We start from the raw sequence: 25617 nt of genomic DNA, 5'->3' as shown, positions 1-25617 counted from the left end.
TGGGGTGTGGAATAGGCTGGATCGATTTAGATTAAAATTAATGATTTAGATTAAGGCTCCCTGCCTGCTGATTTAATCGTGATTAAAATGGTGATTTATATCACTTTTTTAATCATGTTTTGCATTTGTACTTGTTATTTTCTTAAGAAATGTTGATTCTCATTTGTTAGTAGCCATTAAAACATGTTGTTTTGCAACTAAATATAACCTTTACACTAAATTTGGTGGGTTTTGCTATCCAGGAGGATACATCTCAACATAATTTTCAAAAATTATATCGCATAACTTAGATTTCTTAACATAACAAATGTTAAAAAATAAATAAATGCATCAGTCACCATTTTCTATTTACTAGATTGGTAATTTTTTGCTTGCAATGATATCAAGCTCTGTTTGGATGGAAATTCAATTAAAAATGCACAAACATTTTTTATTTAATTAAAACTACCTTTTTTTAAATTAAAACTACCTTAAATAAAATGTAATTTTATTTAATTAAAACTACATAAGAAAAAAGTTTACCCAAAACATGTTATTGAGAGCAGCAAAGCGCCAAATCAAATGGAAAGGCAAAAAAAGTTCTTTGCCTAGATTCACAAGCAGCAAGATTTCCTTGACTCCCTCCCTCTACCATAACCACAACTCCTGTTTGAGGTTCAAGTTGTGTCTTCAAAGATGACCTCACCCTTCTCCAGTCTGTTTTGTTCAGCTGCTAGGTTTCTCCCACCCAAGAGTGTCAGCTGCAATATTAGACCTTAAAGGTACAACTTGAAACAGTTTTAAGAAGTGAGTTAGTAGTAGTTTTATATACTACACCTGCCCCAAATCCCTTTTATCAGTTTCTGTGGATTTACAAATGCATTTGTCATGTTCTGGGGTTTTGTTGTTTTGAAATGTTGCTTTCCTCTGTTGCCAACACATGCAATGATTAAACTGACTATACACGATATTGTTAAATGCACAACGAACAAAAGAGACCTTCCAGTTAGTAACTGTAGGTGATACTTTGAACAGTAGTTACAACAGTAGTTGGAGAATTCAGATTTACATGACATTAAGTTGATAACCTCTCCCTCAAGGAGACTCAGATTGTCATTAATCCAAAACATTGCCACTTTTACCCCATAAGGACATGAACCTTCGGGAGTGGACAATAAGATCCAGCTATACTAGTTTAGTCATCGAGTCTGGAAAATGGAAGAAAAGACGGTTTCAGATGTTTTACTACGAGCTAAGTGCAATATTTCAGTATTAACAAAAAGAAAAGGAGTACTTGTGGCACCTTAGAGACTAACCAATTTATTTGAGCATAAGCTTTCGTGAGCTGTACAAATAAACTGGTTAGTCTCTAAGGTGCCACAAGTACTCCTTTTCTTTTTGCGAATACAGACTAACACGGCTGTTACTCTGAAACATTTCAGTATTAAGTAAGCCTACACATTAAGAGATAAAAGTGAAGCACGAGGGTTTCTATACAAGATCACCAATATTAAATCAACTTACCAGGGAGTTCTTGATAACTTCACTCCTATAAAATTCTAGGAGGGAAAAGAATTAAGTGAGTAGAGAAATTCAGCCCATATCAATATTTTATGCTACAGTACAAATACTTATTTTTTAAATGGGAACTGTTTTGTAAAACAAGTCCTAGAAGTATATTCTATGCAAAGGTAACTGATGCATTAGTTCTCGTAAAAACTGAATCAAACTCTACCTCAAGAGATCAAAGACAGCTTGCCAATGTTCAAGATCTAAAGACCAGTTTTTTCCCCTCACTAATGACACTGTCATCCAATCTCTCCACCTGTAGCTTGAAGTAGAAGGCAAGGACCAACAGATGGGAGAAAAAACCCAACACCCAAACATGCTCACCAAAAACAGGCAAGACTAAGCATACATTGCCATTTAGGGACTCAGTATTCCACAATACTGTTGTCTAGAGCTTAGTTACCATGGTGATAAGCATCTTAGAAGAATTTAAGATAGATTGTGCCTGTTCCTGGGATGCAGTAGCTGCTAGGTCAGATGTAGGAGAAATGGAATGTTTGTTCAAGAACTTGTTCAGCTTGACTGAGTCAGGCAGCTGAAAGATCAGCAGCAGGCAATCAATGCACGAGGCAAATAGTGCGGGGCACATCAGCTGCACAGAGTCATTAGAAAAGACCAACCCTTGAAGCCCTAATCTGAACAAATTTAGAGAGGCAGTGCTCCATTGTGCAGGTACGAGCTGCTTTATATATAAGAGTACCTATTTTGCTAGCAGCCCAACTAGTGGTACTGGTGTAATCTAAGCATACAACTCACTCAGCTTGACAGCTGCAAGACTGATAGTTGGGTCTATCTGCTGGTGAAAAATGAAGAAAACGCAAAAGCTTTCATTGTTTATCTTTAGCTCATCTGAAAACACAAATGAATTTTAATGGTGCCACGTCACCAGGAAACAAAACAAATTCAAGACAGAATGAACTTCAAAAAAATTGAACAAGGCCATCAGTGTAGTTTGTATAGGAAGATGGAATTACGTGACAAATGTTGACAATAGGCCCTTACCTTTACATATCTTAGTGTTATCACACAAGTGAAGAGTGAAGTAGGTATCCAGAAGGCGATAACCATTTCTATTAACAATGTTACGTGCAGCAATATTCCGAAGGTGACGAAGCCGCCGCTAAAAATATAAAAAAAGGACATTGAGGAGCAGGAGTTAAAACTGTACATTCAATTTACGATTTTTTGTTTGTGGATAGCTGCTTTATTCTAGGAGAAAGCTGATAATATGGGCCTGTTTAGACATCAAAAAAAGTATTCTAAAAAAAAAGGACTCCATTTTGCTAGAAAAACCAGTTCAACTAGCTATGAAGACAAATGTACAAAATAGCAGGTATAGATTGGCTAGATGGAACGAACAGTAACTAGCAGCCTCTAAATGCTCAGAGTAAACAAGCACCATGACTGCCTGAGAAGTCAATCTGTTCTTAGTTCTGCTCTGGTGCACCACCTCTATTCTAAATAGGTTTTTCTACCAAGTTCATTGCCAAACTAGAGACAAGTGGTTGGTTAAAAAAGCTGCCCAATTCATAAAAACATAAGAACAGCCATACTGGGTCAGACCAAAGGTCCATCTATCCCAACATCCTGTCTTCCAACAGTGGCTGGTGCCAAATGCCTCAGGGGGAATGAACAGAGCATGGCAATTATTGAGTGATCCATCCTGCCATCCAGTCCCAGCTTATGACAATCAGTGGTTTAGGGACACCCAGAGCATGGGGTTGCTGACCCTGACAGACTTGGCTAATAGCCATTGATGGACCTATCCTCCATGAATTTACCTAATTCTTTTTTGAATTTAGTTATACTTTTGGCCTTCAGCACATCCCCAATGAGTTCCACAGATTGACTGCATTGTGGGAAGAAGTACTTCCTTATGTTTTAGACCTGCTATCTACTAATTTAATTGGATGACACCTGGTTCTTGTGTTATGTGAAGGGGTAAACAACACTTCCTTATTCACTTTCTCCACACCATTCATGACATTTTAGACCTTAGCCATCTCCCCTCAGTCATCTTTTTCAGTGTGAACATTCCCAGTCTTTGTGTCTCTCATATGGAAGCTGTTCTATATCCCTAAATATCTTTGTTGCCCATCTCTGTACTTCGTCCAATTCTAATATTCCTTTTTTGAGATGAGGAAACCAGAACTGCACTGTGAAAGCTATATTGCCATATTCTTTAACAAAAGACATTAATCCCATTCTAGGAAGACAGATTTCCCTGTAATGATGAATTAGTGTAATTAGTGAAACAGGCTCAAGAAATCTCTCATTGGATTGGCTAAACTTTTTATATGAAAAATAAAGTTTACTTTTCAGCATTTGTTGATTTTGTCCAAGCTAAGAGGAAATGACTAACCATTGTCCATACTGAATGAAATGACAGATTGCATCACTTATGGTCATTTTCAGTGTGTTTCTCTGACTAGCACAATATGTTGTTTGTGGTTCAAGTACTCCAGAAAATGTTACCTCCAAGCTAAAGTAAACACACTTGATTTTTTTTTTAAATGATTTCATTGAACTATTTCAATACTGTACTATATCGGGTTCCAACAAAATTTGTGTCTTAATCCTAGATTTTGGGCCAAGGTTATCCGATAGTTTCCTTTCAAGTCTGAGCATGGTTCACAGTTGTGACCAAGCTTCTCAGTTTCACAACACGCTAAGCTCACAAAGGTCAGACTTTTAGCACAGCCATTTTTATCACAATGTACAAAATTTTACACAGTCTCCAGTCACACTCAAGTCAAAAAACCTTTTCCCCAGAAGCAGTCATTTTAACCAAGTAGATAAATTTTTGTTTGTAAAAAAAACACATACGTCACGTAGTTAAACACTTCATGGCCCGATTTTAAGTGTACAGCTCTAAGCAGCTGCTGCTTGATCCTTAACCCTTGTAAAAGTTTTCACTGGATCCCTTCTATATTTCAAAAAAGTCTGTTTACTGGTAGTTCATTATTTAGATACAAATATTCCTCTTGACTGGATTTACGTTGTGGTTCCTCTTCCGCTCAACCTATTTCATATACCCCTATGCCCTGTCCGAGACACAGATTGAGAGCTTATTAACACCATTTAACAGGAACAACTCTTCAGTTTATTTTAGTTTCTCAGGAACAAAAGAGATTTAATACAAAATATTTAGAATCAGGAAAACATTCTTAATTAGTTTTAAGGCCAGCCATATCGTGAATCTGAACCAGAGGACAGTGGTCTTTAGCTCTTAATATTAATATTGTAGAATATATGGAAAACCATCACTTTGAGTCTCATGCAAAAAAAATACAAGCTTAGAAGGACAAATTAAGGGGAAAAAAAGCAAGGAAGTTCTCCCTCAATACTTGTATGGCCTCCCATCACTGTTACACTGTAGTGTGTCAATTTTGATATATTTTTTCATATCTTTTAATACCTCACCTACACTAATAAAGTGATCAGTCATCCTATACTTATGAACTACTACTCCAAAAACAAAAGTTAGGACAGTTCATGCAGTATATGAAACAGAAACTACTGGTAGTATTACAAGCAGGCTGAGCTTCTGATTTTAAACAAACTGTAGTGATTCACAAGCAACCATAATACAAAGTTAAGAGTTTTTCATTTCATGCCAAACCGATACTTTGGCTCTCTAAAGCTAGCACTTTTTATACAATAAAAAGGTATACAAACATGCATATTTAAGATCAGGTTTGAGCCCTTGGCACACCATATTTCAGAAGCCTTCTCTAGCCCCATGGTATAGCTTTGATTCTAGATTTCTCATTGTGCCTTCCAAAAGACTGTCCTAATTCTTCCAACATATACCTCCCACCAGAGCAGTTTAAACAAATAACCTACAAGTCCTTGACTGCACAGACATTGGAGAATGTGACATCTAATAGAAAAATGGTGATGGCTAAAAGTTGGTCTTCCCCACAGTCAATAAGACCCACAGTAGGCCCCAACTGTCACATGGAGATACTAAGAAGAATTAACAAGAAATAATCCATGGAGCAATATCAGGCAACTCAGAGTTTGCCTGCACTGTAAACACAGATCTGTAGGACCTGTGCTTGTGGATTTGATGTTTCCAAGCCTGCGCTTCAGTGTCCAAACTGCATTGTAAACCTGGGTTTTCAATTGTTGAACCTGCTTCTCCTAACTGTGCTGCTATGCACATACTGCACTATGCAGATCCGAGTCAGACCTTCTGCTTTTGGGATCATATACAAGGGTTCTTATCACTCGTCAGCTATACCTGCTCTAGGCCATCATTTAGAGTGTACCGTGGCACTTGCCTTAGATCACGAACACATCTAGCAGGGTCATTTCTGGGTCCTCACACTCCCAGAATCAGAATTAGCAAGAACCTAATGGAAGAACCTGTGGAGCTCACGTTTCAATGCTATTTCAGGAGTCAGGCACAGCATCCTTAAGACACTGGTGCACGTGTTAGCAATGGTTTTTGTACGGTCGAAGACACCTCTCACAAGGTTGTAGAGACCTGGCAGATGCCATCCGTTTGATGCTCCTCCTGCCTGTTGCCGTAGCTGCAGATACCCCATAGATATACCAGTGCTTTTGGATGAGGGTCATGAGCATAAACTGGTGGGATCACATCATGCAGACTTGGGATATGCAACTGTGGCTCCAGAACTTTTGCACAAAGCAGCAGATGTTCCTGGAGCTTTGAGTAGCTTGTCCAAATCCTCCAGCATCACGACATATGCATGAGGGAGGGTGTATCGATCCAGAAGCAAATTGCCACAGCCACACAGAAGCTGTCTACCCCAGACTATTACAAGTCTGTAACGAACCAATTTGGTGTTGTAAGTCCACTGTTGAGATTGTGGTAATAAGGTTTTTAAATCTCAGTCCTGATTTCTTCACCCAAAAGGTGGTGTGCATTAATCATGGCCCTGAAATAACTGCTAGTTTTAAGAATACAGGCTGTCCAAACTGCACCAGGGCCATCGATGGGACTCATGTGCTCCTTGTGGTGGGTAAAATATGGGCACATACACCGAAAAGGTCACTACTCCATCATTATGCAGGCCCTAGTCAACCAGAGAGACAGGTTTATGGACGCTAACAGCCATGGGATGTGCTCGCATGGTACATGGAGTTTTCCAAAACAGCAGGACTTTATCTTCATGTTTAAATTGGGACATTATTTCCACCAACTGATCATTTTATAAATGGAGTCACTGTCCCCACTGTTAATCTAAGGCAGTGGTTCTCAACCTGTGGTCTGCGGACCCATAGGGGTCCACGGACTATGTCTAAGAGGTCCGCGAAAGACAAACTGAAAACTGAACAGAATTCAACTATATATACACAGACAAATAGATTTCCAAAGGGATCTGCACTTCCATTTGAAATTTCCAAAGGGGTCCACAAATGAAAAAAAGCTTGAGAACCACCTTTTCTAGGGGACCCTGCTTAGAGACATCCAAAGAAAAAAGGGTCCACTTGCAGGAGAATAAGCAATATTTAGAGGATGACCACTTGTTAGCTCAGACAGACTTTTTTTTGCAAGCTTTGTTAACTATTTACAGAGTTTATTTCTAATCTTCTCCTAAAAAAACTGAACATGTGTAAGAGTCACACAAGCAATTCTTCACGCATGAATAGTTTTACTGTAACTAAGCATTGTGCTTTCACATTTAAAAGAACAACTTTTTTAAACACAGAATCCCTCTGAAGTCTAAAAACAGTTGAAAACAATAGTTTAAATACTATGAAAAAGAGCTGACAGGACCTTTAAGTCAAACAAAATGAGCAAAGAGGAATGAATAATCCTATTTTTCATCTTGGCTTTAAAATTTTTATTTAATATTTTCCTGAGTAATCATTTTTACATGATTAAGTTGGATAATGGTTTCTCAACCTGAAGTCTATGTCAAAGACAAGTCAATATTGCTAGCAAAAAGGGACTGCGGGAGCATCAACAGGATATTTATAAAAACGTATCATTCCCTCCAACACGACAATGTATTAAAAAAAATCTGGGTGAATATAAACTTATTCTGGCATCTAGTCCCTTCTGTTTTACACTCATATCTAAAAGCCCGTCAGAACTACAGTCCAATTGAACTATACAGAGAAAGACAAAACAGTCCCTATTCCAGAGAGCTCACAATTTAAGATGACAATGAGTATGGAAAGAAGGCTATGGAAGTAGCAGTCACATGATAAACATAGGCCAACTATGTTTACAACCAGATCAATTGTGTTTTTATATAAATTAGATAAAAACAGATGCATATACAGAGTTCCTAGAGGCTATGCACGCCACCATTATCAACTGACAGATTACTGCCAGAACCATAGGGAGGGGACAGGATTTGAAACACAAGGCATGAGTCATCCCAATAACAGTTCTCATAAGAAGTTACTCTGGTTTACATTGAATTTTTTTTGGAATGTCACCGCTATTGTTTTCTACATATCAAAACATTATTCCAATTGATTTGCTCCTTTAATAAGTGACAAGAGGCACATTTCTTAGCCTCCACAGCATATTGAGGATGATGGTATAGGTAGCAGATCCCTGATTATTAGAATTTTAGCACAATGGGCTGAAGTACAAATTTTAGTAGCCTACCTCCAGGCTTTCATGACCAACATAATACATGGAAAAATTATTTTGAGTACCATATTTGTCCTAGTCCACTGCACTTTGCAGGGAATTAGTTGAGTAGGGGGAATTAAAAATGAGACATGGACTTTCAATCATTTGTTTCAATTCTAGCTCCGGTTGGCAGTAAGTGGATAGATCACCAAAGCTACCATATGGTAATCAATCAATCTGAAGCAAGTTAGCGCTCTATTTCCTTCAGAACAAGTGGCCACATCACACAAAACCCACTATTGAGAAAAACAAATCCTGAACGGTGTATAAGAAATCCTTAATTAAAGGATTATGTCCTATCTTTCATACTTTAAGTATTCCAAAGAGCTTTACAGAATCTTGAAGTTCTGAAAGCCATCAAAAATGAGCAAAAAAAAAAAAAAAAAGAAAAAATCATGCCACCAAGTTTTGTCACCTAGTTCTGCAGTTACAATGTTGTTACTGGAATTTAAAGCTAGTGTGTCTACACAAAACTTTTTTAGAAGTTTTACAGCACATCCAAGGGTGCAGTACTGATGAGATTCTTTATAAACAAAAATAAATCTGATTTTTTTTGAAAGTGCTTGATTGTCCTTCAAATTCTGATGAGTTATTCGTTAATAATACTACCATTAAAAGTCTTTCCAGAACTATCATGGAAGCCATAAACAAGGAAGCTTAACACAAGGCACAGAAAAATATTTTCATCAATGTTCCTGTTGATATTTTGCACTTTAATCAGATGATCTCAAATGACTTGGCAATACCCCTACCACACAAGAACATTCTGAACCTTAAATGTAAAGCGGAAGAAGTCTAGCTCCAAACTGCAGGCAGGTGAATTCAGGTAACAGTAGGCATAATGATCTGCCCAGGATCAGACAAAGTGTGGCAGAACTTGGACCAGAAGTCAGCAGTCACAATTCCTACTCCGTTTTAACCACTGAACTCTATCCCCTTTAATGATATACTATTCCAGAACAAAATAAATATTCATAAGTCACTGCTGGAATACTGCCAAGGTAAAAAAAGTTCTGCCTTCTCTATGGCTCTAATTCAGAGACCCAACCTGCAGGCAGCTGGCATACCTCAATCTTCCTGAGGTATGAATCAAGGAACCCATGCAACTAACATGGCTAATGTCCAGCAGCCAAGCTTGTCCTGTCACTTCTCATGTGGAGAGGAGCAAGCCTTTGCTATGCTGATCCCGCTTCAAGTTTTAGATTAAGCTCAGTTAGATGTTTTATCTTGTCAGATCATGCAGCAACTGATCATCATGGATTGTTTATTCAGCAAAATATTTATATCACAGTAGTAGTAAGACCTCCAAATTCATGCCCCTTGTGCTGGATGCTCTCTTCTTTGGCTATCCCTCGACGTGAGGCTGATGTCTGCCAAGGGGGTTCATTGATGGGTTTTTAGGTGGCTGAGGAGCCCAATTTGTGCCCTGCAGACATAGTTGTTGGCTGGAGTGTTGTGCCCTTTCTTTCCTCCTGTCACTTCTCTGTCACATCTGAGCACATCTGTTCTCTTCAAAGTGGGTTGTGGGTTGGTGTACAGTGTGGCGCCACTGTGTTCTGTTCCCCTCAGTTTGTTGAGTTGATGCCGCCCTTTTTAAGGGGTACTTTCAGTATGTCTTTGCCCTCTGCAAGCCCTTCCTTTCCTGATTTAACTGAGAAAAGAGACACCAGTGCGAATGATGAATGGTTATACACATATTGCTCTTGCTTCAAGGAGTTTAAAATCTAAGAAGACAATTTTCAGAGTAATAGCCGTGTTAGTCTGTATTCGCAAAAAGAAAAGGAGTACTTGTGGCACCTTAGAGACTAACCAATTTATTTGAGCATGAGCTTTCGTGAGCTACAGCTCACTTCATCAGATGCATGCCGTGGAAACTGCAGCAGACTTTATATACACACAGAGAATATGAAAAGATACCTCCTCCCACCCCATTGTCCAGCTGGTAATAGCTTATCTAAAGTGATCATCAGGTGGGCCATTTCCAGCACAAATCCAGGTTTTCTCACCCTCCACACAAATTCACTCTCCTGCTGGTGATAGCCCATCCAAAGTGACAACTCTTTACACAATGTGCATGATAATAAAGTTGGGCCATTTCCTGCACAAATCCAGGTTCTCTCACCCCCTCACCCCCCTCCCAAAAACCACACACACAAACTCACTATCCTGCTGGTAATAGCTCATCCAAAGTGACCATTCTCCCTACAATGTGCATAATTAAGGTGGGCCATTTCCAGCACAAATCCAGGTTCTCTCACATCCCCCCACCCCCATACACACACAAACTCACTCTCCTGCTGGTAATAGCTCATCCAAACTGACCACTCTCCAAGTTTAAATCCAAGTTAAACCAGAACATCTGGGGGGTAGGAAAAAACCAAGAGGAAATAGGCTACCTTGCATAATGACTTAGCCACTCCCAGTCTCTATTTAAGCCTAAATTAATAGTATCCAATTTGCAAATGAATTCCAATTCAGCAGTTTCTCGCTGGAGTCTGGATTTGAAGTTTTTTTGTTTTAAGATAGCGACCTTCATGTCTGTGATTGCGTGACCAGAGAGATTGAAGTGTTCTCCGACTGGTTTATGAATGTTATAATTCTTGACATCTGATTTGTGTCCATTTATTCTTTTACGTAGAGACTGTCCAGTTTGACCAATGTACATGGCAGAGGGGCATTGCTGGCACATGATGGCATATATCACATTGGTGGATGTGCAGGTATACGAGCCTCTGATAGTGTGGCTGATGTTATTAGGCCCTGTGATGGTGTCCCCTGAATAGATATGTGGGCACAATTGGCAACGGGCTTTGTTGCAAGGATAAGTTCCTGGGTTAGTGGTTCTGTTGTGTGGTATGTGGTTGTTGGCGAGTATTTGCTTCAGGTTGCGGGGCTGTCTGTAGGCAAGGACTGGCCTGTCTCCCAAGATTTGTGAGAGTGTTGGGTCATCCTTTAGGATAGGTTGTAGATCCTTAATAATGCGTTGGAGGGGTTTTAGTTGGGGGCTGAAGGTGACGGCTAGTGGCGTTCTGTTATTTTCTTTGTTAGGCCTGTCCTGTAGTAGGTGACTTCTGGGAACTCTTCTGGCTCTATCAATCTGTTTCTTTACTTCAGTAGGTGGGTATTGTAGTTATAAGAATGCTTGATAGAGATCTTGTAGGTGTTTGTCTCTGTCTGAGGGGTTGGAGCAAATGCGGTTGTATCGCAGAGCTTGGCTGTAGACGATGGATCGTGTGGTGTGGTCAGGGTGAAAGCTGGAGGCATGCAGGTAGGAATAGCGGTCAGTAGGTTTCCGGTATAGGGTGGTGTTTATGTGACCATTGTTTATTAGCACTGTAGTGTCCAGGAAGTGGATCTCTTGTGTGGACTGGACCAGGCTGAGGTTGGTGGTGGGATGGAAATTGTTGAAAATCATGGTGGAATTCCTCAAGGGCTTCTTTTCCATGGGTCCAGATGATGAAGATGTCATCAATATAGCGCAAGTAGAGTAGGGGCTTTAGGGGACGAGAGCTGAGAAAGCGTTGTTCTAAATCAGCCATAAAAATGTTGGCATACTGTGGGGCCATACGGGTACCCATAGCAGTGCCACTGATCTGAAGGTATACATTGTCCCCAAATGTGAAATAGTTATGGGTAAGGACAAAGTCACAAAGTTCAGCCACCAGGTTAGCCGTGACATTATCGGGGATAGTGTTCCTGACGGCTTGTAGTCCATCTTTGTGTGGAATATTGGTGAAGAGGGCTTCTACATCCATAGTGGCCAGGATGGTGTTATCAGGAAGATCACCGATGGATTGAAGTTTCCTTAGGAAGTCAGTGGTGTCTCGAAGGTAGCTGGGAGTGCTGGTAGCGTAGGGCCTGAGGAGGGAGTCTACATAGCCAGACAATCCTGCTGTCAGGGTGCCAATGCCTGAGATGATGGGGCACCCAGGATTTCCAGGTTTATGGATCTTGGGTAGTAGATAGAATATCCCAGGTCAGGGTTCCAGGGGTGTGTCTGTGTGGATTTGATCTTGTGCTTTTTCAGGAAGTTTCTTGAGCAAATGCTGTAGTTGCTTTTGGTAACTCTCAGTGGGATCATAGGGTAATGGCTTGTAGAAACTCGTGTTGGAGAGCTGCTGAGCAGCCTCTTGTTCATATTCCGACCTATTCATGATAACAACAGCACCTCCTTTGTCAGCCTTTTTGATTATGATGTCAGAGTTGTTTCTGAGGCTGTGGATGGCATTGTGTTCTGCACGGCTGAGGTTATGGGGCAAGTGATGCTGCTTTTCCACAATTTCAGCCCATGCACGTCGGCGGAAGCACTCTATGTAGAAGTCCAGTCTGCTGTTTCGACCTTCAGGAGGAGTCCACCTAGAATCCCTCTTTCTGTAGTGTTGGTAGGGAGGTCTCTGTGGATTAGTATGTTGTTCAGAGGTATTTTGGAAATATTCCTTGAGTCGGAGACGTCGAAAACAGGATTCTAGGTCACCACAGAACTGTATCATGTTCGTGGGGGTGGAGGGGCAGAAGGAAAGGCCCCGAGATAGAACAGCTGCTTCTGCTGGGCTGAGAGTATAGTTGGATAGGTTAACAATATTGCTAGGTGGGTTGAGGGAACCATTGCTGTGGCCCCTTGTGGCATGTAGTAGTTTAGAAAGTTTAGTGTCCTTTTTCTTTTGTAGAGAAGCAAAGTGTGCGTTGTAAATGGCTTGTCTAGTTTTAGTAAAATCCAGCCACGAGGAAGTTTGTGTGGAAGGTTGTTTTTTTATGAGAGTATCCATTTTTAAATGGGCTATCACCAGCAGGAGAGTGAATTTGTGTGGGGGGGTGGAGGGTGAGAAAACCTGGATTTGTGCTGGAAATGGCCCACCTGATGATCACTTTAGATAAGCTATTACCAGCTGGACAATGGGGTGGGAGGAGGTATTTTTTCATATTCTCTGTGTATATATAAAGTCTGCTGCAGTTTCTACGGCATGCATCTGATGAAGTGAGCTGTAGCTCACGAAAGCTCATGCTCAAATAAATTGGTTAGTCTCTAAGGTGCCACAAGTACTCCTTTTCTTTTTAAGACAACAATGTGAATGAGGATAAGAGGATAGAAGTTCTAAGTGTGTGTTTTATTATGCAGTTGCAATTTTAAAATTGTGTGCGTCAACTAATCCTGTCTGCCCTCTCAAGCTGCCATTAATTGGCTTATAGTTGATCCAGCAGAGGCTAGCTGCCTTATAGATCAGTACAGGGAAGGTACTGGAGGTATGTCTGCAACAGCCCTCAAAACATTAACACATGATCAACTAAGGGGCTACTCCCACAACTGCATTTGCATGGGCAGATTCCTGAACTTCACTGATTAATGGAGCGGAAATTCAACCGACACAGAGCCAACTGAAAGATTCAGAAGAGTTTTATTCACAATAGCTTATGCTGTGAAATGAAACCAATAGTTATATTGGGGAAGGAGGTGGTTATGTGCCTAAGTGCCTTTTCTCAGTTTACCGCATGTCACTTGGGAAGGAGTTTAAACTAAACCAAAAAAAAAAAAAAAAAACCCAAAAAACCATTCTTACCAAAATAAGTGTCCACACAGAGATTATACCCTTATAATATTCCTATATAAAGGCTTTTGAACGAATGCTGCTAACTTAAATGTATAAACCCGGGACTCATCCTTGAGTTTTACCCCATTACCTAATACAATCCATCATTTAGGGTTCTCACAACTACCTGATGATTTGAAGCAGTCATACTTGCTGGGGTGAGACCTACTGGGTTGAATTTACTCATTCCTGACCACTCTCTCAGTTCCATCTCTCCTCACTTTCAAGAGACACCTTGAGATTTTATTTCATAATTATCTTTTGATTCCTGTGCCCTATGTTTTTTAAACCTCCTCTGACCTCATCTTTTTTGAGCCAAAACCCCACCACCACCTTTGTCTTTATCTGTAAATTTTGAGAATGTTCCTATCAGTCCACTTTGGTTACGATGTTTTACTAACAGGGGATGCTTTACAATTCCTTTAAAATTATGAGCGCTGACCATGCATGCTATGGTTTAGTGTGTGAAACTGTTTCCATTATAACCCTGTTTGTCCATAGTTTTCCAGGACTTCCATATTTTGGGCTAAACATTTTCATGTTTAGGCCATGCCCAAAAGGGACTGTGTGGAAAAAATGAGCAAAATCCTTCTAACTGTTTTGGAGTTGAGGGAGAGGGCAAACAGTTAACTAATGTGCATACTAATATATTAAACTGCTATAGTAAGTGTGGCTGAAGTTTCAAACTTCACAAACTAACCCTGCAACAAGAACATTTAGCTAGTTAATCAGATCACTTAATACTTGTCATAATTTGGCCCATGTTTTCCAAAGCCATAGAATGTGTCTCAAATTATTGCAGCCCTTAGGATGCCAAAGAAAGCCTTTTAAATCTGAACTGAATGCAACCAGTGCAATGTCTTCACATTTGCAGACAGCCTTAAGTAGGTGAGAGGTACGCACTGACCCTATTCATGACAATGAGGAAAGTAATGACTACATTGTTAACTAGGTCACTTAACCATTTTACCAGAAACAGCCAGTTAATAAGCTTATTCCACAGTCCCAAGTGGCCTCCCACAATTTCCTGTGTGTCAAGAGCACTAACCGTCCCTTATCCAGATGTCAAAACCCCCACCTTCCCCACAATCCCTTCAATGCACTTGTATTGTATGTTGTCAAAATATTTGCAGCCTTCTGAAGATTGAAAATGTAGCAGAGTCCAATAAGTTGATTAATATTTAACTTTTAATATTGTACTGATTCCCCAGCTTGCCACTATGTACACAAGGCCTTAATTATAATCAGCGTCTAGTTTAAATAGAGCAAACTGGGAGCACAGATGTTACTCACATTTTTAGTTACTTGAATCCAATGACACAGCTGATCATGAAATTTTAAACACAACTGTGGACTGCTCAAGAGCAGAACCATTTGAGCAGAGATCCTGAAGGACATACTGGTTAACTGGTCATGTACCAAAGGTGTTCTTGTGGGGTTTTGTCGCCCCCTTCTCTCCAACGTGCAATTGAAACCACTGGAGAAGACAGCAAAACTGATGGCACTACAGCCCCACCAGCATGCTACATCTCCTTTCCAGTTGAACCCAGATAGCATGGTGTCTTGACTTTCCCAAGCGGAGGATCAAAAATGGATCTGAGATCAATTTGGCCAAGGCTTTACCCTGGGTAAGGTGAAAATAATGCAGGGGTCAGCAACCTTCAGCACGCGGCCCATCAGGGTAACCTGCTGGTGGGCCGCAAGACATTCTGTTTACGTTGACCGTCCGCAGGCCCCCCATGGCCATGGTTCGCCGTTCCCAGCCAATGGGAGCTGCGGGAAACAGCAGAGGGCCATGCCTGCGGACAGTCAATGTAAACAAAATGTCTCACGGCCCGCCAGCGGATTACCCTGATGGGCCACGTGCCGAAGGTTGCTGACCCCCATAATAATGGATGGCTAAAGGGAAGAAAGACTGTATTACAAGGATGGTGCCAGTAACAATGAGAAAACCCTAAAAGTTCTTTCCAGTTTTACAGGTATTACTGGTTCAAACAGTATTTTCAGTTGTGTGTACGAAATATCACTAGAATAGATACTTTCAAAATTCATTACAGTTTTTAAATAGATCCACCACAGCACATAAAGGGTCTGCTAACTCTTTTTACAGGTATACAGTCTCAGTATAATGTGGCACATACCCTTAACCTTGCATATGCTACAGAGCAACCTTAACTCTACAATTCCTAAATTGATCCTTTAGCCATGCAACTTCAATGTTTTTATTTAAAGATGGAAGCAACTTCAGTGTCCAAGACTTGCAAATTCTTTTGCAACCAGGAGAATTCTCAATAATGCATATGAATTCCATAACTTGGAGCTATGAGTCTAGACACCACTGAAAGACCTGGACTCGCACACTTTAAGGAGGTAAATGGAATGAAGGCCCTCTTCTGCAAGACCTATGAGTAAGGCTCCATGTTTGTCACGGATTCTGTGACTTTCTGTAACCTCCGTGACTTCTGGAGCAGCCTGTGCAGCTGGCCCAGGAACTGCCTGAGCAGCTCGGGCAGCCCCGGGGCCAGTCGCTGGGACAGTCTTGACCCCTCTCTGCCCCCCAGCAGCAGGAGTTTGGGTATGGGCGGGCTGAGGATTGGGGTGTGGGGCACTACTTACCTGTGGGGGTGCTCCCCAGAAGGGCAACAGGAACTCCCCTCCCTCAGCTCCTAGCTCTACTTGCTGCCTCTGATAGGAGCTGCAGAACCGGGACTTAGGGCGGAGTGGAGGCAGCATGTGGAGCTAGGAACTGGAGGTCGCTGCTTTCCAAGAGCCAAGTAGGGAAGCTGCCCCAGCCCGCCAACCTCCCCCTCCCCCGAATACCCGCATGCCCACCCCCAAGTACCCATGGTGCCCCAGGGCTGCCCCTCCCCACCAGCACCCATAGCACTCCCAGGGCCACCCACCCCCACCCCTAAGTTTTAGTCAGGGATATATAATAAAAGTTATGGAACAGTCACAGACCATGAATTTTTGTTAACTGCCTGATCAGTCCATGACTTTTATTAAAAATACCCATGACTAAAATGTAGCCTTATGAGCTGCAAAACACCCAAGATACATCAGTGGCACTCCCTCCTGTAAGTCTTAAAGGGCTTAAAGCAGCATTCCCTAAGTTCCATGCATCTTAAGAGCCCTTGCCTTTCACCCCGTCCACTTTTTACTACATTTTTCTCTATGCAGCCACATACACTGTGTATGCATGTACCACTAAGCTTTTTAAGCTTGTGCCCTCTAGGAATTGAGCAAGACAAGAGAAGATTTACTTCACATGTATCATTTGCACAGAGTCAACTGTTAAATCAAGAACTATTTTCACTAGCACAAACTAATTGTCAGTGAAAGATATTTCACTAACAAAATTTCAGCTTTCAATCCCCAGCTGTTCAGCTGCAGAACTGTTTAAAAGTAGGATGCAATTTTTAAATAAGAAAATCATGTTTCCCCTCTCCTGGTACTTAAAGGCCACTGAAAAGTTTTTGTTTCGCTTTCAGAGATGTTGAACTTTGAGCAGAAACCAAGCTTGAAAAATCTGAACTGAAACATAGGGCTAGAATTAAGACAGTTATGCAGCCTTTAACTATAGCTGTCACTGACATTCCTGCTGTAATAAAAAAACTTATTGCAGAGTTGCCACAAGGTGAAAGGTAAGGGTTACTGTTAGTTTGGGAAAAATCAGCTAAGAGGTCTACCCAATTAATGTGTCAAGAGGTTTGCTTAAGATAACATCTAACAAAACTCAGATAAGGGGAAGGAGAAATGAACTCCCCTTGGGTAAGAAGGACCTCAGTATTTGAGATGGCCCATTTGGAAGTGGGTTCTTCGAGAAGAATTGTGTATGTTTGGGATCTGGAAGAATGCTTCATTAGCTAAAACTGGGATTTGTGAAGAGGCAAATAAAGTCTATTTGTTAACGTCAGAACCACCAACCATCTTGGTCTATAGCAGATGATGTAAATCCTAATGGAGAACTGCAACACTGATTTTCAAAGCCAAACAGGACTAGTTGCCTCCTCACAGGCAGTCATTACAACACTTTTTTTTTTTTTTTGCGCTTTGGCCTTTTTAATATACCATCCTCCCTTCCCCTCAAAAGGTACCCAAACTCTGTTGTCCCCCAGGGTCTTTCCTTGGGAAATACTTTAATTCACAATTTCAGTTTTATGCTTGGAAAAAAAGTGACAGTTTTCTGTCTCAAAACTCTGATCACTGCAGTTGGTAATTGCTCACCAATAGCAAATAATTATGTGAAACAAAGAAGAAATTATGACTTACAAATCCACACACTACCTTTTAACAGAGTGCAGAACCAGTGAGTCAGACAAGACCAAAACTAAAATTCACATCTAGCTGTTGATATGATCCCAGACCATATATTTGCATTTCCCTCTACCCCATCAGTTTACATACACCATCCACATTATTAATACTTATATCAATCCAGTAAATCTGACTGACCCATAGAAATTCCATTCACATAGAATAGGCTAAATTTTGTGCAAATAGTAGCATGTGAACAGTTAAAATGAAATAGGGAGATCTTCAGATATCATGGGCAGTGAATACCATTGACTTTATTATCCTAAAGACCCAAATTAATGGGTTAGATGTAACAAGTTAGAGGCTCAAAATATAAAACATTACATTCTCTACATGAGCTGGGAGTGGAAAGGAAAAGAGCAAATGCTCAGAAAACTACTAACAAGAAATTAAAGAAACTTAAAGCAAACAATTGACTTCCTTCCTCATATCACTCCAACAGTTATATTTATCATGTAGTCACTGCAATGATAAGGACCCAAAACAATTCTACATGAGAAGTTATAGATAAGAAACTGACCAACATACAACAGATATCTGAAGAATGCAACCATAAGTTAAATAGTATCTGCCCCCAACCCTGCTCTCAGCCAGATCAATTTTGCCCTCCATATCTTATGAAAATAGGAAAGATATGCATACTTATCTCTCTAGTTCCACAACAAGGAAAACTTAAAAGTATTTTAAACAAGCTCTCTAAAGAATTTCCTTTTATTTTACCTATATAAAAGGCTTACCTTTTACAAGATGAAGTCCCAAAGAAGGAACTTGGTTCAATGCTACAATGGGGCAAGGAGGAACTTGGTTCAATGCTACAATGGGGCAAGGATACTAGTGGTTAGGAAATGGGACCAAACTGAAGACCCTTGGTTCCAGTCCCTACTCTGCCACAAGCTTGAGAAAGTCAGTTCATCTCTGTGTGTAAGTTTGTCTCCTCCACAGCCAACCTGTAATATTCCTTTACCTCACAGCGTGGTGTTGACAGGTTTATGAATGCCTGTAAAGCACTTTAAGATCCTCAGATGGAAGACTTTTAAAGTGTAAATAGATGCACTTAATTGTGATACCAAGCTTGCATCACCAGCTCAAAACAAGGCAGTTTCAGTCTTAGTAAGAGCCACCTGATTTCACACAAACAGACTGCATGCACTACATTATATATGCTTTTAAAGGGTGCGCATGCCTAGTTATTACTAATAAAATTTGTAAATAAAGATAAAATGCTGTCATGACACAAAGCAAGGGTAGAGCAGACAAAGACGACCCGACAGGAGTTTATCACCTAGTTTTGTCCTTAGTAGCGAATATATGGACTATAATTAGCTTGTAATTTAAAAAAGCTTGCGTGCAACTCTATGAAAGCATCAAGATATCAAACAACTTGTATCATTAGAAGATACTAGCAGTTAGCACTAAGCTACGTATCATATTTCAATGCTAAGCATACAATCTATACCCTCCTTAGGAATAGACTGGGGGAGTAGAAGAATAACAAAGTTGAAAACTGCACTGTGTATACAGCAAGAATCTAGTCCCAAATTGTAACAGTTTTAAAGCCTTGTCTATATATGAAGTTGTACTGCTTTAGCTATAATTAGAGATATACGTCCTAGTGTGGATGCAGTTCTACTGTTATAAAGGTGCCTTATACTAGTATGGCTCTTCCCAACAGGAAGGGAAGTACCAACATAAGGCACCTTTAATGGTACAACTGTGTCCATACTAGGGATTTTACCACTACAACTATTGGGGGAGGAAGGGAAAAATCAAACCCCTTACTGAAATAATTATTCCAAGCCCAAAAAAGGTGAAAACCCCAATTAAATGCTAAATTTCCTGTCTCCTTTCAGCCATTCATTTTTCTCCTCTAGTGTTGTTTAACACTTCACTTCCTCTTTTATACAAAAGCTATCAGTGTCCTATAACTAGTAGGAAAGTTTAAAAAAATTACTCCATTTTTTACTACAGATTAATAAAATTATATACCATAACAGAAAGTCTCTTTGCCATTCCTTTGTAGTTAATAAAACTAGTGGCTCACACAAACTTGTTCTCAAATTTGGACAAAAGTTGCTTCCACTCCCATCTCCAGATTGTGTTTTTGTTTCAAGCAGAAGGGACATACACCAAGCCAGCAACATCTCTTCATATCCATGCTAAAAATCTCAATTCTGTCACACTGCTTACAAGAAGAGAAAAGTTATGTATATGCCTTAAGAGACAGTGGGGAATTAACCCTTGCTAAAACATTATTTGTTCTTATATCCATTTAAGTCATGTCTGACTTCAGACTGTATGCCCTTCAGGTGAGGGATTGCATTTTAGTATTTTATTATTAGAGTCCAGAAATCTAGCCAAGTATTTGGATTTATGGGGCCGCTAAGGGAACCCACAGCTCAGCAAAATAGACTCAATGGACTGGAATTCCAGCCATAACTTTATAAAAGTTATGTTAATTTGTTAAGGTTTGTTTGAACCCAAGATCCAGGGGAATGGTTTAGTAATATAAACTTCAAATTTAATATACTCAGACACCTTGGAATGAGAGCTGAATCCCAAAAGGATCAATTCATCCCTCATTCCTAAGAGGCAGATTACATAATATGTAGCTTACTGTGTTGGGGTCTTTCACATAAAACTTCAGAGCAGACAAGAGCCGTGCTTTTATGGACATTAAGATTTTTTGTAAAACAGCAGAAGGATTCAGATCTCCTACTCACCAGAAATTCACTATTCAAAGAGGAGACAGAGAGCCCCAATCCCCGGCAAGAACTTCAGGATACTGCTTAATATGTATGTTGTAATCTAAGAATATACTCTTTACCCCAACCCTCCTGAAGATCATTTATTGTGGTTGGTTTCAGAGTTCAATGCAAGTCTCTAAAAATGATCATGGGACAACTATAGAATTAGAGGGACATCAATCTTTAATCAATGGTCCCCAGAACAAGCTAGAGTAACTCTATGCACTAACCTAAGTTACATCTATCTGACTGGAGCTTCTAAGTAGTACAAACAAACAAAAACAAAAGTTCTCAAGTCCCCCTGCCAATTTCTGTGGTTTTACAGTCACATTTTCCTCCTCTCTCATAGATGGGGCAGAGAAAATTTTTAGAAAGACTCACACAAACAGAAAATGAACTACAGTGAATACATCAATGCATAATGTAAAGATGAAAAACTAGAGGAAATTACAGTAAGCGGTTACTCAAAATTCAAAAAAAGTGTGATATTTAAGTTGACTGCATCTCACATATATATATTAATGAGACATTTATTACAAGCTGAGTGTTAATGCAGTGGTTTACATAACAAGAAAATTGATTAGACACAAAACTTGAGGGCCTTCAATCATCATCCCCACCACAGTTCATTAAGATCTCCAAACCACCTCATACTGAAATCAATAGCAGAATTCTTAGCAATTTCAACACAAGCAGAAATGGGCCACAGGCTACATGAAACCATGAAAAGGGGCATTCCTCTCTCTAAATAACTACACATTACTTTCCATTTGATCAAGAATCAGTAATTAGTACAGCAACTTTCAACAAATCACTTTACTGAAGCATGACTGGCTCCCAATGTTAAGACTGCATTTTTGTTCAGATCCTTCCGTAACTGCAAGCCTAGAAGTCTGTCATAGGCTGTCTGAAGGAAGGAATAAGGACTAGAAAACTTGTTTTATGTGGTTACATACCAAGGCTAGAAAGATACCTTATGGTCCTCTTGACCCCGGTTAGCTGCTCCATGCATGATGAAGCATTCAGCCACTAGAATGAAGACAACTCAATGGACTATTTTATTTCAAAAAGTAATTTTTCAGATGAGGAAGTATGTCAGTTTCAACAGTTTTTAGGTTCATTGATCCTGTTCTTTAGCCAAAGAAGAGACGCTAACATTTTGACAGAATTGTAGGCTAATTACATCCTCAAACAGTGCAAACACTACACATGCATATACAATATTTGGTATATGCTACAATTTAAGCATTTTTTTTCTTTCCTGGGATAAATAGCTTTGAACTCAGGTCACCATTTCTCGTTTGCACAGTTCCAGGGTGGCCCCGACTGTTCTAATAAGGCACCAAGTACTGGTACATGAATCAGTAAGTGTACATATGTGCTCTGTGCTAGCAGTAGAAAATCAGCCTGAGTCATGTGGGATTGCACTCAGATTTTTAAAGTTATACAAACATTAGAATAAGATACAGCTATTAAGTCAGAATGACTTTCATATTATTTCTCATTAATAGAGAAATGAAAAGCATTTAAAAATGTAAGTATCTATTTGTATTTTTGCCTAGATTTAAATTTCAGCTATAACAAAATTGACTGCTCCTTCACCTATGTGCCAAAAACCCAGTACAGGCTCAAAAGTTTCACCATTGTTGCCTACTATGATTATTAGCATTTTTTAAGGAGGAAAGGAAGTAGACATTTGCAGGGTGTTATTGCCCTGAAGGCGTAAAATGAAAAACATTTTACACCTCAGTCTAAACCATGGGCATCAAGGCCAGATACTATGGTGGAGATGGAAGTCTGGTCTTAAGGTTAAGACACTGGACTAGTATTCAAGAGCCTTGGCTTCAATTCCAAGCTCTGTCACAGAATTCCTGTGTGTTTAGAATGTAGGCTCTTCAGACCATGGCTTTTATGCGTTTGTATAATGCCTAGCACAACAGGCCCGCAGGCTCATAGATGCTACTTTAACCCTTCTAATATTAACCACCATCACACAAGTGGACCCTCCAAAAATGTGAGCATCAATCTCTTTTTATTAGGTCTCTTCCAGATCTTTTGGCAGGGAGCGGTTTTACAATGGAGCTAGTTTTCTCTTCAGCTGATTTTGATGTCTATTGATGTTCTCCGAATCATGCTTAGGTACTTATCTACAGGCACATAGAACTAAGAAATGCAGCTTCCTTCTGTTCTTTAGCTGTCAGTTACAACTGGAGCAAAAAGTAACAAACCCATTTCTGAGGATGCAGATTAAAGTCTTATTTGATAGGGCTTCAAAGAAAAAAAAAAACAGAAAAGGATAATCTCAGTCACGAATTATACACACTGATAAAGGTAAGAGTTTTGAAGTTTGACTTCTAACATTATACTACTCCAATTCACATTCTGAGCCACTGGGTATGTCCACAGTACAGCCACTGCAGCTATGTCACTGTAGCATAAACACTTCCTCAGGCAACAGAAGGGGTTTTCCCCATTGTTGTTGTTAATCTACCTCTCTGGGGGCAGGTCTACACTATGGGGTTAAGTAGACCTAAATCAGGCAACTCCAGCTATGTGAATAACATAGCTGGAGCCAATGTAGCTTAGAACAACTTACTGCGGTGTCTACACCGTGCTGGGTCGATGGGAAAAATTCTCCTGTCGACTTACCTTACACTTCTCGTTCCGGTGGCATGCTGGAGTTGACAGGAGAGAGCGCTGTGGCCGATTTAGCGGGTCTTCACTAGACTCACTAAATCTACCCCGGTAAGTGCAGACATGCCCTAAGAGGCACTAGTTAGGTCAACAGAAGACTTCTTCCTTCAGCCTAGCTACATCTAAACCAGGGGTTATGCTGACTTAACTACAGTGCTCAGCACGTGAAGCTTTTCACAGCCCTGAATGACGTATCTAGGTGGATCTAATTTTTTTAAGTGTGGACCAGGCCTTGAGTTATTCTTAAATAAATGAGCTACAAGAATCTGTATTCATGAGAGAAAAGCACGAGCTTTGTTAAATACACACTGCTAAACCTTTATACGATTATAACAGAAGAAATTGGGTTACTTACTTAACCTTGTTTTAAACACACTCTCCAAGATTAAAAGGCTCACCCAGTGAGCCAACAGCCAAAACAAACAAGAAAGATGGGGTAATCAGAAAGAGAGAGTAGGAGGTGGGCAGAGTCTCATCAGTTTTTTAAACAGCAATAATGGAACCATTTTTACTGACAGACACTCCAGAAAGATTTTTTTTCTTTCCCTGATTCCATTAAAACAATAATATTTGTCCAATCACTGCAAAAAAGCGTAAAACAACTTAACTTGGGGGTCTAGGAAACAGAAAAGATTGCTAGATACTGCAATGCCACACACGCCTTCAAAAAAAACAACTGTTTCCATGTTGCCACCTATGAAGCCCAATGAATCTGCCCCGCTCCTCTCAATGCTCCACAGATTCCCCTTTTCTTCCCCCACCCCACATATCCCAAGGACTTTCCCCCATAGCTGCCTCTCCAGCATTTATCCTGCTTACCAATACTTTGGCGAATGCCCACCCTAGCGCCCCCCCCGGCGCAGTCCCCGCCCCCCCCACCTACCCCTAGCGCCCCCCCCCGGCGCAGTCCCCGCCCCCCCCACCTACCCCTAGCGCCCCCCCCCGGCGCAGTCCCCGCCCCCCCCACCTACCCCTAGCGCCCCCCCCCGGCGCAGTCCCCGCCCCCCCCACCTACCCCTAGCGCCCCCCCCGGCGCAGTCCCCGCCCCCCCCACCTACCCCTAGCGCCCCCCCGGCGCAGTCCCCGCCCCCCCCAACAACAGTCCCCGCCCCCCCACCTACCCCTAGCGCCCCCCCCGGCGCAGTCCCCGCCCCCCCCACCTACCCCTAGCGCCCCCCCCGGCGCAGTCCCCGCCCCCCCACCTACCCCTAGCGCCCCCCCCGGCGCAGTCCCCGCCCCCCCCACCTACCCCTAGCGCCCCCCCGGCGCAGTCCCCGCCCCCCCCAACAACAGTCCCCTCTCTTCTCCAACCGCTCGCCCCAGAGACCCTCCTACCACCACCACCCCCGTTACCACTCCCAGGCCCTTCCCGGAGGCCCCGCGCCCACCCCGCCCCCGGCTACCTGCTGCGAGGGCAGCTCCACATGCAGGGCCCGGCTGCTGGAGCCCGCGGGTAGCGCGGCGGGGCCGACGGCCGAGCTCATCCTCACGGGAGGGCGGCGGCCCGGGAGCGCGGGAGGCGCCTGCGCATCGGCCCCGCGGCCCCTCCACCGCAAACGAGCACCAAGGGGTTAATGGCGGTAGCAGCACCGAGCCGGGACCGCTCACTCAGGAGCCATATTACCGCAGTGCTGGGAGAGATCCGACCGCTGATTGGCCCGTGGATATAAGCGGTGGGACTCCGAGCTGCCTGACCGGACAACGATTGGTAGCTGCAGGAGTCAATCAACGGTGCTTTCAGATAAGCCCCCTCGCTGTCAAACCGCGGAAAGGTATATGCCTCCACCAGCCTCCTGATTGGGTGAAGTACTTCGAAGGCGAGGCGGGACGACAACAGAGGATGGCGATGCTGATTGGACAACTTGGTTGTAATTGACAGATAGCTGTACCCCATCACGTGGGGACGTGTTTTTATCACGTGAGATGAGAAAAATGTTTTTCAGGGTAACGTCCAGGGAGGGAGCCAGTCACCATGGCAACAGAGGAGCCCGTTAGGCTGGCCTGGCCCTGCTTCGGACTGCCCTGGCGGTGACAGGCCAGGAGCCTCTCCCAGGGTGCAGCCATGCTGTGCACCCGCCTCCCTGTCCCCGGAGCCCAGCAGGCAGCG

General features: G+C 41.7%; 1 protein-coding gene across 4 annotated transcripts in view; it reads right to left on the bottom strand.

Annotated features, from left to right (window-relative positions):
* UVRAG (UV radiation resistance associated) overlaps positions 1-25168 on the bottom strand; it is a 163360-nt gene extending 138192 nt beyond the window's left edge. For 2 of the 4 annotated variants that reach the window (XM_073335049.1, XM_073335056.2), the window contains exons 1-3: positions 24914-25168; positions 2551-2668; positions 1504-1538 (exon numbers count right to left, since the gene is read on the bottom strand). In XM_073335049.1, coding sequence (XP_073191150.1) covers positions 1504-1538; positions 2551-2668; positions 24914-24994 — 234 coding nt within the window. In that variant the 5' untranslated portion in view covers positions 24995-25168. The remainder of the gene's footprint in view (positions 1-1503; positions 1539-2550; positions 2669-24913) is intronic. The other 2 variants (XM_073335055.2, XM_073335058.1) reach the window with 2 other exon arrangements.
* Between the last annotated feature and the right edge of the window lie 449 nt (positions 25169-25617).

This window comes from Lepidochelys kempii, chromosome 1 (genome assembly GCF_965140285.1).
Source record: "Lepidochelys kempii isolate rLepKem1 chromosome 1, rLepKem1.hap1, whole genome shotgun sequence".
In the NCBI taxonomy this organism is placed as follows: domain Eukaryota; kingdom Metazoa; phylum Chordata; order Testudines; family Cheloniidae; genus Lepidochelys; species Lepidochelys kempii.
The sequence above is the reverse complement of the archived record's forward strand: the minus strand, read 5'-3'. Positions and strand labels throughout refer to the sequence as shown.